Below are 13,541 nucleotides of genomic sequence, written 5' to 3' on the forward strand. Positions count from 1 at the left end.
AAAAAAAAAAAAAAAAAAAAAAATAATAATAATAATAATAGATGAATGTTGAACACTGTCAAGTGCTTTTTTGGCATAAAATGATATAATCGTATGGATTTTTTTCTTTAGACTGCTAATATGGTGGGTTACACCGCTTGATTTTTCAATATTGAACCTACCTTGCATTCCCAAGATAAACTTCACTTGGTCATGGTATATTTTTTTAATACATTGCTGAATTTAATTTGCTAAAATTTTGTTGGGAAATTTTATGTCTAAGTTCATAAAAGATACTGGTCTATAGTGTTTTTTTTCCTTCTGTTTTCTTTGTATATCTTTGATATCGGTGTAATTCTGACCCCATAAAGTGAGTTGGGAAGTAGGAAGTATTCCTTTCTCTTTGGGTTTCTGCAAGAGATTATATAGATTTGTCGTTAATTCTTTTTTATTTTTTTTAAGATGGAGTCTCAGCCGGACGCGGTGGCTCATGCCTGTAATCCCAGCACTTTGGGAGGCCGAGATGGGCAGATCACGAGGTCAGGAGATCGAGACCATCCTGGCTATCAAGGTGAAACCCTGTCTCTACTAAAAATATGAAAAATTAGCCGGGCGTGGTGGCGGGTGCCTGTAGTCCCAGCTACTCGGGAGGCTGAGGCGGGAGAATGGCGTGAACCCCGGAGGCGGAGCTTGCAGTGAGCCGAGATGGCGCCATTGCACTCCAGCCTGGGCGACAGAGCCAGACTCTGTCTCAAAAAAAAAAAAAAAAAAGATGGAGTCTCACTCTGTCACCCAGGCTAGCGTGCAGTGGCACGATCTTTGCTCAGTCTCCTGGGTTCAATCAATTCTCCTGCCCCAGCCTCCTGAGTAGCTGGGATTATAGGCATCTGCCACTATGCCCACCTAGTTTTTGTATTTTTAGTAGAGACAGGGTTTCACCATGTTGGCCAGGCTTGTCTCGAACTCCTGATCTCAAGTGATCCACCCGCCTCAGCTTTCCAAAGTGCTGGGATTATAGGCATGAGCCATGGTGCCTGGTGATTTGTCATTATTTCTTATCTAAATATCTGGATAGAATTCTCCAGAGAAACTATCTGGGCCTGGACATTTCTTTTTTAGAGTATTTTAAACTAAAAATTCAATTTAAAAAAGTAGATATAAGACTATCCAAATCACTTATTTTATTTTAAGAGAATTTTGGCAGTTTGTGGTTTTTGAGGTATTGGTTCATTTCATCTAAGGGGGCTTTATACATGAAGAGTTATTTATAGTAGTCCCTATTTTCATTTTAATGCCTGTAGAGTCTAGTGATACCCTCTTTTTCATTTCTGATATTAGTAATTTCCTTATTCTTTCTCTCTTTTTTTCTTTATAAATGTTGCTGGAGTTATCAATTTTATTGACCTTTAAAAAAAAAACCTGGGGCCGGGCGCGGTGGCTCACGCCTGTAATCCTAGCACTTTGGGAGGCCAAGACGGGCGGATCACGAGGTCAGGAGATCGAGACCATCCTGACCAGCACAGTGAAACGCCGTCTCTACTAAAAATACAAAAATTAGCCGAGCGCGGTGGCGGGCACCTGTAGTCCCAGCTACACGGGAGGCTGAGGTAGGAGAATGGTGTGAACCCGGGAGGTGGAGCTTGCAGTGAGTGGAGATTGCGCCACAGCACTCCAGCCTGGGCGACAGAGCGAGACTCCGTCTCAAAAAACAAACAAACAAACAAACAAAAACCCCTGGATTTTGGGCCAGGCGTGGTAGCTCACACCTGTAATCCTAGCACTTTGGGAGGCCGAGGCGGGTGGATTGCCTGAATTCAGGAGTTCGAGAACAGCCTGGGCAACACAGTGAAACCCCATCTCTACTAAAATACAAAAAAGCAGCTGGGTGTGGCGGTGTGCGCCTGTATTCCCAGCTACTCAGGAGGCGGAGGCAGGATAATTACTTGCATCCAGGAGGTGGAGGTTTCAGTGAGCCGAGATGGTGCCCTGCACTCTACCCTGGGCGACAGAGCGAGACTCCGTCTCCAAAACAAACAAACAAACAAACAAACAAACAAACAAACAAACAAACTGGATTTTGGTTTCACTGAGTTTTGTCTATTTTTCTATTTTTGATTTTATTGATTTCTGCTATTTATTAATACTTTCCTTCTGCTTGCCTTGGATTTATTTTACTTTTCTAGTTTTTTTTTTTTTTGAGATAGAGTTTTGTTCTTGTTGCCCAGGCTGGAGTGCAATGGTGCGATCTCGTCTCACTGCAACCTCCGCTTCCCAAGTTCAAGCGATTCTCCTGCTTCAGCCTCCCGAGTAACTTGGGATTATAGGCATGCACCACCACGCCCAGCTAATTTTGTATTTTTAGTAGAGATGGCTTTCTCCATGTTGGTCAGGTTGGTCTTCAACTCCTAACCCCAGGTGATCCACCCGCTTTGGCCTCCCAAAGTGCAGGGATTGCAGATGTGAGCCACCACACCTGTCTACTTTTCTAGTTTTTTAATGAGAAAGCTTAGATTATTGATTAAGACTTTTTTCCTAATATAATCATTTATTTATTTTTATCGTTAGACAGGCTCTCACTCTATTGCCCATGCTGGAGTGTAATGGCACAATCACGGCTCACTGCAACCTCAATCTTCCTGGGCTCAAGCTATCCTCCCACCTCAGCTTCCTGAGTAGCTGGGATACAGGCGTGCACCACTACGCCCAGCTAATTTTTGTATTTTTAGTAGAGACTGGGTTTTACCATGTTGGCCAGGCTGGTCTCGTACTCCCGACCTCAAATGATCCACCTGCCTTAGCTTCTGAAAGTGCTGGGATTATAGGCATGAGCTTGTAATGTGTCTGGGTGTGGTTTTATTTGTAAAAGGTGAAAGATTTATACAATCTAAAGAGAAACCAGAGTATGGTTTTATTTGTATTTATCTTACTTAGGGTTCTTGATCTTGTTTTTGTAAGTTGATGGCTTTCACCAAATTTGAGAAATTTATTGCCATTATTCAAAATCTTTTGCTGTCTTGTTTCTCTTCTCTTCTGGACTCTTCAATAACATGTATGTTAAGTTACAGAATATTGTCTCACAGACTTCTTAGGTTCTACTTACTTTTTAAAATCTTGTTTCTCTTTTGTTTTCACACTGAATAATTTCTATTGCTCTATAGTCAAACTCGCTGACTCTTTTGTCTGCCATTAAGCCCATTCAGTGAATTTTTAATTTCAATTATTATACCTTTAAGCCCTATAGAAATACTACTCAGTTCTTTTTATTTATTTATTTTTTTGAGACAGGGTCTCACTCTATCACCCAGGTTGGAGTGCAGTGACACAATTACAGCTTACTGCAGCCTCAACTTTCTGGGCTCAAGCAATCCTCTGGCTTCAGCCTCCCAAGTAGGTGGGACACAGGTGCATGTCACCATGCTTGGCTAATCTTTGTAGTTTTTGTACATGTTGCCCAGGCTAGTGTTCTTTTTTATAGTTTGTGTTTTTCTGCTTAGATTCCCAGCTTTTGAATTTTGTATGCATACATTCTTTTAATTTTTTTTTTTTGAGACGGAGTCTCACTCTGCCGCCAGGCTGGAGTGCAGTGGTGCAGTGTTGGCTCACTGCAACCTCTGCCTCCCAGGTTCAAGTGATTCTTCTGCCTCAGCCTCCTGAGTAGCTGGGACTACAGGCACGTACCACCACACCCAGCTAATTTTTGTATTTTTAGTGGAGACAGGGTTTCACCAGGATGTCGGCCAGGATGGTCTCGATCTCTTGACCTCATGATCCAGCCACCTCGGCCTCCCAAAGTGTTGGGATTACAGGCGTGAGCCACCGCACCCGGCCATATTCTTTTAATTCTTTGGCCATATTTATAATGCCTGCTAAAGTTCTTGTCTGCTAATGAACCAACATTTGGGTCATCTCATAGTATTTTATTTCTTTATTTTTATTTATTTACTATTTTAATTTTTGAAGCAATAGGGTCTTGCTATGTTGCCCAGGCTGGTCTAGAACTCCTGGCCTCAAGCAATCCACCCGCCTTGGCTTCCCAAAGTGCTGGGATTATAGGTGTGAGCCACTGCAGCCAGCTGGTCTTAGAGTAGACTACTTTTTTCTCTTGAATGTGGATTATATTTTTCTGGTTTTTTTTTTGTTTGTTTTTTTTTTTTTGTATATCTAGTGGGGGTTTTTGTTTTGTTTTGTTTTCAGATAGAATCTCGCTTTGTTACCTGGGCTGCTGGAGTGCAGTGGTGCAATGTCAGCTCACCACAACCTCTGCCACCCGAGTTCAAGTGATTCTTCTGCCTCAGCCTCCCGAGTAGGTGGAATTGCAAGTGCCTATCACCATGCCTGGCTAATTTTTGTATTTCTGGTAGAGACGGGGTTTCACCATGTTGGCTAGGCTGGTCTCAAACACCTGACCTCAAGTGATCCTCCTGCCTTGTCCTCCCAGAGTTCTGGGATTACAGGTGTGAGCCACCACACCTGGCTATATCTAGTGGTTTTAAGTTTGGATGCTGGACATCATGAATTATGCATGATGCAGTGATTCATTGTAGAATCTCTGGATTCTGTTTGTTCTTCTAAAGAGCATTATCTATCTATCTATCTATCTATCTATCTATCTATCTATCTAGATAAATATATATATTTTAGTCAAGGTCATCTTGCTCTGTCACCCAAGCTGGAGTGAAGTGGTGTGATCATAGCTCACTATGACCTCAAACTCTCAGGCTCAAGTGATCCTCTTGCCTCAGCCTCCCAAGTAGCTAGGACTACAGGTGTGCACCACCACGCTTGGCTAATTTTTAAACAATTATTTTAGAGATGAGGATCTTGCTGTGTTGCTCAGGCTGGTCTCAAACTCTTGGCCTCAAGTGATCCTTCCACCTCTGCCTCCCGAATACTTGGGATTACAGGCATGAACTACCTTGCCCAGCCTAAAGAGTGATTTTTATTTGAACAATCCATTAACTTCACATTCTAAATCTACTGTGGTCAGCAGCAATCGAAATCTTATTAGTTATTTCAGCCTCTAGTGCTTTTTTTTTATTGGGTCCCCTGAGATCCTTTCCTCCCCATTCCACACCCCCCAGCATGTGTAGTTTATCAGTCACGCCAAACTGCACATAAAAGGATTTCACATTTTCACAATTTACACTCTGCATCTCTGGCTTCTCTGACTGCCTCAAACTTTACCTCTAGCCAGTAAGGCTGTGGCTTTCTGCTGCCCATGCCATGTGGATTGTGGGTGTCCTTGGACAAAAAGCTGCAAAGCCGCAGATCTCATCAAGTGCAGTTTCTTTTGTTCCCCAACACTAGCTTTTGTTTGTTTGGTTGGTTGGTTGTTTTTTTTTGTTTGTTTTTGAGACAGAGTTTTACCCTTGTCACCCAGGCTGGAGTGCAATGGTGTGATCTCAGCTCACTGCAACCTCCACCTCCCAAGTTCAAGTGATTTTCCTGCCTCAGCCTCCTGAGTAGCTGGCATTACAGGCATCTGCCAGCACACCTGGCTAATTTTTGTATTTTTAGTAGAGATGGCGTTTCACCATGTTGGCCAGGCTGGTCTCGAATTCCTGATCTCAGCTGATCCACCCACCTCAACCTCCCAAAGGGCTGGGATTACAGGTGTGAGCCACCTTGCCTGGCCTTAAGACTAGGTTTCAACTGCCCGTTTCACCCTATCAGTTCTCCAAGGTAGGGACATACAGGTTGCCTTTGCTTCTCCATCACTATAAATAATGCTGCAGTGAACATCCATCTATATGTTTTTTTATTATGATAAAATATATATCACATAAAACTTACCATTTTAATTATTTTTAAGTGTATAATTCAGTGTCATTAAGGACAGACACACATTTGTGCAGTGATCATCGCTATCTACTTCCAGAATTTTTCCATCACCCTAAACAGAAAATCTGTACCCATTAAACATGACTCTTCATTCTCCCCTCCCCTCGGCCCCTGGAAACCCCTGTTCTCCTTTCTGTCTCTAGGAATTTGACTACTCTAGGGACCTCATATAAGTGGAACATATAGTATTTGTACTTTTGCGTCTGGCTTATTTCACTTAGCATAAGGTTTTCAAGGTTCAGTCATGTTACAGCATGTGTCAGAATTTCCTTCCTTTTGAAGACTGAATAATATTCCATTATATATATTTAGGGTTTATACCATTTTGTTTATCCCTTCATCCATTGTGAACATTTGAGTTTTCTACTTTTTAGCTATTGTAAATAATGCTGCTGTAAACACTGGTGTATGTTTTTTTCTTTTTTCTTTTTTTTTTTTCCTGAGATGAAATCTTGCTCTTTTCCCTCAGGCTGGAGTGCAGTGGCGCGATCTTGGCTCACTGCAACCTCCGCCTCCCAGGTTCAAGTGATTCTCCTGCCTCAGCCTCCCAAGTACCTGGGATTACGGGCTCCCGCCACCACGCCTGGCTAGTTTTTGTATTTTTAGTAGAGATGGGGTTTCACCATGTTGGCCAGGCTGGTCTCGAACTCCTGAGGTGATCCGCCCACCTCAGCCTCCCAAAGTGCTGGGATTACAGGGATGAGCCACGGCACCCAGGCTGTTTTTTTCTTTTTTGAGACAGAGTCTCATTCTGTCATTCAGGTTGCAGTGCAGTGGCACCATCTTGGTTCACTGTAACCTCCATCTCCCAGGCTCAAGCAGTTCTCTCACCTCAGCCTCCCAAGTAGCTGGGACCACAGGTGCACACCACCATGCCCAGCTAATTTTTGGTAGAGACAGGATTTTGCCATGTCTGCCAGGCTGGTCTCAAACTCCTAAACTCAAGCAATCTGCCTGCCTCAGCCTCCCAAAGTGCTGGGATTACAGATGTGAGCCACCATGACCGGCCACAGTGTATGTATTTTTCAAGAGCTGTCTAATAACTTATTAACTATATATACCTAGCAGAAGATTTGCTAGGTCACAGAATATTTGTAATTTTACTTTGCCAAATATTTCTAGGTGGTTCAGAATGCCTATAGCAGCCTAAATTCTCAGCAGCAGGAGGTTCCTCTTCCTCTACACAACACTGGCATTACCTAACTTTCTATTTTTTGCCAGTTTGATGGCTGTAAAATAATACCTAGGCCAGGAGTGGTTTATTTGATTTTTTTTTTGTTTGGTTTTGAAACAGAGTTTCACTCTTGTCACCCAGGCTGGAGTGCAATGGTGCGATCTTGGCTCACTGCAACCTCCACTTCCCAAGTTCAAGTGATTCTCCTGCCTCCAGGAGGCAGGAGATTACAGGTTCATCCCTGTAATCCCAGCACTTTGGGAGGCTGAGGTGGGCTGATCACTTGAACCCAGGAGTTTGAGACCAGCCTGAGCAACATGGCAAAACCCCATCTCTACAAAAAATACAAAAGCTGGACGTGATGGTGCATGCCTGGTCCCAACTACTTGGGAGACAGAGGTGGGAGGATTGCTTGAGCCCAGGAGGTGGAGGTTAGAGTGAGCTAAGATTGCACCACTGCGCTCCAGCCAGGGTGACAGGGCGAGACCCTGTCTCAAATAATAACAATAACAATAACAATAATAATACCTATTGTTCTGATGGCCAATCTTTGTTGTTTATAATCTCTCTCATGTTTAGAGACTTTTAGAGGAGGCTGTAGAGTCTTCTACCGTCTTCTGCCCTACTGTTTAACCAATTCATGGTGAGGAGACTATTCTAACCTAATCTTTCTTGCTGCTAATGAATCAGCTCTTAATCTGTTTATTTTAATCAAGAATAGCATGGGAGCTGGGCATGGTGGCACTCACATGTAGTCCCGGCTACTCGGGAGGCTGAGGCGGGAGGATCACTTGAGCCCAATTCGAGACCAGCCTGGGCAGCATAGCAAGACCTTGTGTCAAAAAATAAAAATAAAAAAAGAATAGCATAGGAAGGAACCCTTAGCTTTCTGCAGACTCATTTTGAACTGTCTTTTCTTCCAGCACTTAACCTCAGTAGAAACCGCCCCAGAATCCACCATCCAAGTCTCAATCTCCCCAAAGTCTCCACCAACCCTGGCCGTGACCACCAGCTCTGAGTACAGTGGCCCAGAGATGGATAGGGTGGTATCCTTTAAATGCAAGAAGCAGCAGACCCCTCCACAGTTAATCCAGAAGGAAATGTTAAAACCTCTTCTGCCCACAAAATCCAAGAGCTTCTGGGGGAGTCCAAACACAAACTGGAGTTTGCTGAAGAGTGACATGAAGAAGCCACATTTGCTATCCGAGCTACTGACCAAGCTTCAACTGAGGAGAAAGCTCTCCTTCTTCCCAGCTCACTACGACCCCAAGCTGGGAATGAACAGCCTGTCACGTGAGTGCCAGTGTGTTCAGGGATGTGCCAGGAGCTTAAAGGGGAGACAGACCGATAGAACCAGTCCTAATCTGTGGGGAGCTCCCAGTCTTTGGAGGGGGGACAGCCCTTGTCCTCAGGAAAACCCCAGTCTGATGGTGGAGACACAGTCCGTACCATTAGGAGGCCTCTAGTCTGATTGGGAAGACAAAGAAGATAAAAACAGAATGCTGTCCAAGTCCCTTCTTCAACATTTCCTAGTTCTCATTCACATGAGGCTCATTCAGCTGAGGCTGCACCAGTTATTGATGTTAAGTATGAAAAAATGGGGAAGGAAAACTATTTGGAGAAAAGGAGCAATGGCTCATTCTGGCTCAAAGAGCTTCAGCCAGTTATAGGCCATGGAACCCTACTGGGAGGTGGTCTTCGCCAGGAATTTGTGCTGAATCCAGCAGCACAAATCACTGATGCTTATGACTTTGCCTTTCCAGAAAACGCCTCCCTGCCTGGGGAGTGCCACTCCTGCAGTGACAGCTCTGGCGAGAAGAGGCAGCTGGATATGCCCTCCCTCCTCTTGCAGGGTCCTCAGAGCTATAATGTTACTCTGAGGGACCTGCTGGTGATTACCACTCCAGCCCGACTGGATCCAAGGCCTTGCAGAAGCCACACAAATGCTATGAGGGACCCGTGTATGCAGGATCAAGAAGCATACAGCCATTGCCTGATCTCTGGCCAAAAAGGATGTTAGAGGAGCTAGGTAGGCCCACACATATTCCCTTAATGCATTTGGTGCGTTGGCAGATGCTCTGTGGTTTTCTGGAATGTTGGATAGGTAGGAGGATGGATGGATTGATAAAGACATACAGGTAAGTAGACAATGAAGACTTAGTCAAAATGTGACCCTGGCTGGCCGCAATGGCTCATGCCTATAATCCCAGTACTTTGGGAGGCCAAGGCAGGAGGATCCCTTGAGCCAATGAGTTTGAGACCAGCCTGGGCAACATAAGAGAGACCGAATCTCTACAAAAAATTTAAAAATTAGCTGGGTGTGGTGGCACATGCCTGTGGTCCCAGCTACTTGAGAGGCTGAGGCGAGAAGACCCCTTGATGCAAGGGGTTCAAGACCAGCCTGGGCAACATAGCAAGACCCTGTCTCTACAAAAAATTTAAAAATTAGGCTGGGTGCGGTGGCTTACGCCTGTAATCCCAGACTTTGGGAGGCGGAGGTGGGCGGATCATGCGGTCAGGAAATTGAGACCATTCTGGCTAACACAGTGGAACCCTGTCTCTACAAAAATACAAAAAATTAGCTGGGCGTGGTATCACACGCCTGTAGTCCCAGCCACTCAGGAGGTTGAGGCTTGCCTCCTGAGGGAGGGAGAGGGAGGGAAGGGTTAGGAGGGAGAGGTTGCAGTGAGCTGAGATCGCACCACTGCACTCCAGCCTGGGTGACAGAGTGACTCCGTCTCAAATAATAGTAATAATAATAATTTAAAAATTAGCTGGGTGTGGTGGAGCATGCCTGTGGTCCCAGCTGCTTGGGAAGCCAAGGCAGAAGGATTCATTGAACACAGAGCTCAAGGTTGCAGTGAGCAGGGATTGCACCACTGCACTCCAGCCTGGGTGACAGAGCAATGCTCTGTCTCCAAAAAAAAAAAAAAAAAAAAGTGACCCCCTTGCTATGTATTAATATATTTCTAATAGAACTGATCTGCCCCTACTAGGCATTTTGCCTTGTCTTCCACTTATGGCTAAAATTGAGGTAGTCATATATGGAGATCCCAGAAGTAGAAGCATGTCAACCATGTTGGGTTGATTTTCACACCCTTCAAGCTATGCTGCCTGGTCTAGGCCTAGATCACTTGCCCCAAAGGCTGGCCCTGTAATGGAGTGTGCTGAGGGCACAGAGCAACAGGGCAGCAGAGACTGAGATGTGGAACCAAAGGCCTTTGAGAAGCTTTGGTTCCACCGTGCAAAAGGCCCCAGGAGATGGTAGGATGCCCTCCGTCTAAACTTCAGTGCTTCTGAGGGAAGGTCATATGTAAGAACTTGGGAGAACCCTACAACATAGAGCTGTGGAATTAAGGGATCTGTGCTGCTTGACTGTCTAAAGAAGGAGGCTAGAGATTTGAATCATCTCCCTCCACCCTGCCACCCAAAGCTTTACTGTGAGCAGACACTCTGACCTGGCCCCTTGTGACCAGTAGCTCACACTGCAGGAGGGCCTGCAAGGAAACATCCAAGCCATACAGATCACCTTGGGTGCCTGTAAAAATGCATATTCCAGGGCCTCCTCCCAGAAATTCTGATTCAGTAGCTCCTGGGTGGAGAGCCCAGGAATCTGCGTTTTATGAAGCTCCTCTAGGTGATTCTGATAGTCCTGTCACCATGCTCAGAGAAGAGCTGGGCCTGATGTTTCCCCATTTCCCTGATGATAGGAATCATATGAGGGCCCTTGTTTAAGCCTATAGTTTCTCAGGGCAAACCCCCTGGGAATTCTGGCATAAGAGGGCTGGGAAGGGGCCCTGGGAATTTGTCTTTTGAACAAGTCTTTTAAATATGGGTAATAGGTCAGGCGTGGTGGCTCGTGCCTATAATCCCAGCACTTTGGGAGGCTGAGGCGGGCACATCACTAGGTCAGGAGTTCGAGACCAGCCTAGCCAATATGGTGAAACCCCATCTCTACTAAAAAAACAAAAAGTAAGCTGGGTGTGGTGGCTCACGCCTGTAATCCCGGCACTTTGGGAGGCCGAGGCGGGTGGGTCACAAGGTCAGGAGTTCAAGACCAGCCTGGCCAAGATGGTGAAATCCCGCCTCTACTAAAAATACAAAAATTAGCCGGGCATGGTAGCGGGTGCCTGTAGTCCCAGCTACTCGGGAGGTTGAGGCAGGAGAATGGCATGAACCCAGGAGGCGGAGCTTGCAGTGAACCAAGATTGCGCCACTGCACTCCAGCCTGGGTGACAGAGTGAGACTCCGTCTCAAAAAGACAAAAACAAAAACAAAAAAAACCCCCAAAAAGTAGCCGGGCATGATGGCACATGCCTGTAGTCCCAGCTACAGTTGCAGTAAGCTGAGACTGCGCCACTGTGCTCCAACCTGGGCGACACAGCGAGACTCCATCTCCAAAAAACAAAACAAAACAACAACAACAACAACAAAAACATATGGGTAATAAGTACTTGTCTTACATGTGGACCCAGGCCTAGGCAGAGGAGCCTGTTACAGCCAGCCCTGACCTGTGGGCCTGTTATTGGAGCAAAACTCTCTGATCCTTGAGGAGCTCCAACCCACGACTACTATCTTCAATTCTTGTGCCTCAGCCTCTTGAGTAGCTGGGGCTACAGGCATGTGCCTCCATGCCCAGCCAATTTCTGTATTTCTAGTAGATATGGGGTTTTGCCATGTTGGACAGGTTGGTCTCAAACTCCTGGCCTCAAGCGATTCACCCACCTCGGCCTCCCAAAGTGCTGGGATTACAGATACGAGCCACCACACCCACCCTGTTTCTACTATTTAAAAAAGAGAGGGGCCGGGCGCGGTGGCTCAAGCCTGTAATCCCAGCATTTTGGGAGGCCGAGACGGGCGGATCACGAGGTCAGGAGATCGAGACAGTCCTGGCTAACATGGTGAAACCCCATCTCTACTAAAAAATACAAAAAAAACTAGCCGGGCGAGGTGGCGGGCGCCTGTAGTCCCAGCTACTCAGGAGGCTGAGGCAGGAGAATGGCGTAAACCCGGGAGGCGGAGCTTGCAGTGAGCTGAGATCGGGCCACTGCACTTCAGCCTGGGTGACAGAGCGAGACTCCATCTAAAAAAAAAATAAAAATAAAAATAAATAAATAAATAAAATAAAAAAGAGAGGATGATGTACAGATTACCATGAGAACTTGTATTCAATAGGACTGTTAAATGAAATAATAATGATCAGAAGCCACACAAAGAAAGGGAAGAGATCATTATATGAAGAGGATGTGATAAGGTGCTTCCTGCATTGACCGTTGAATTTGGCTCTGAACCTCTTAGCAGAAAAGGCCAGACATAGCATCCTGTTTTGGTCCTTTTTGTCTGTCCAATTATACTAGAGAGTCCCTAGCGGCAGGGACTATGTCTCTGCCATCAGATGGGGGTCTCCCTGAGGACAGGAACTTTATTCCTCCCCCTCAAGATTGGGGGCTCCTCAAAGATTGGGACTGGTTCTGTTGGTTTCTCTCCCCACGCGCAAGCTCCAGGTACATCCCTGTATACACTGGCCCTCACCTACTTGGAGTTGTAGTGAGGTGAGAAACAGCGAACCTTGGTGAATGCCTCTGACATCAGATGCTGATTCTTCATGTCACTTTTTAGCAACGTGAGCTGAGATTCCCTAAGGAGCTCTGGTATTTTGTAGGCGGAGATGGTTTCAATATTTTCTCATAGGTGAGTAAAAATAAGTTGAGTAGTTCTTTAGGGAAGATTTCTTTCCCTGAAACAGCATTTTATCATGTGGAGTCTCATAGGTCTTTACTGCCATAATAAACAATGGCTGAGGGCACTGTCATGTGTTAGTATGAGTCATGGTGCTGGGCATGGTGGCAAGTGCCTGTGGTCCCAGCTACTCGGGAGGCTGAGGCGGAAGGATTGCTTGAGTCCAGGAGTTCCGGGCTGTAATGCGCTATCCTGATTGGGTATCCGCACTAAGTTTGGCATCAGTATGGTGACCTCCCAGGAGCTGGGGACCACCAGGTTGCCTAAGGAAGGATAAACCAAGACGGAAATGGAGCAGGTCAAAACTTTCATGCTCATCAGTAGTGGGATCACGCTGCTGAATATCCACTGCACTCCGGCCTAGGCAACATAGCGAGACCCCGTCTCTAAAAAAAGAAAAAATCAGGGTGATAGATGGTGATAGTTGCCCTTTTTTGCTAGCTGACTATAAAAGCGCCAGCACTCTTCTAGATAAATATTTTATCCAATTGAATTTCAATCACAATTGCACACTTTATTTTTATTTTCTTTGGAGACAGTCTTGTTCTGTTGTGCAGGCTGGAGTGCAGTGATAGGATCATGGATCACCATAATCTCAAACTCCAGGGCTCAAGCCATCCTCCTGCCTCAGCCTCCCATGTAGCTAGGACTACTGGTGCACATCGTGATGTCCAGCTAATTTAAAAATTATTTGTGTGGCACAGGGTCTCCCATGTTGCCTAGACTGGTCTTGAACTCCTGGCCTCAAACAATCCTCTTGCTTCGGCTTCCCAAAACTCTGGGATTACAGGTGTGAGCCATTGCACTT

The 13,541-nt window shown here is 45.6% G+C and overlaps 1 protein-coding gene across 1 annotated transcript in view; it reads left to right on the forward strand.

Annotated features, from left to right (window-relative positions):
- TTLL6 (tubulin tyrosine ligase like 6) overlaps positions 1-9,023 on the forward strand; it is a 52,025-nt gene extending 43,002 nt beyond the window's left edge. Inside the window, 2 exon segments of the mRNA XM_025362661.1 lie at positions 7,918-8,287; positions 8,758-9,023. Coding sequence (XP_025218446.1) covers positions 7,918-8,287; positions 8,758-9,023 — 636 coding nt within the window.
- Positions 9,024-13,541: the final 4,518 nt, after the last annotated feature.

Source organism: Theropithecus gelada, chromosome 16, assembly GCF_003255815.1.
Source record: "Theropithecus gelada isolate Dixy chromosome 16, Tgel_1.0, whole genome shotgun sequence".
Lineage (NCBI taxonomy): Eukaryota > Metazoa > Chordata > Mammalia > Primates > Cercopithecidae > Theropithecus > Theropithecus gelada.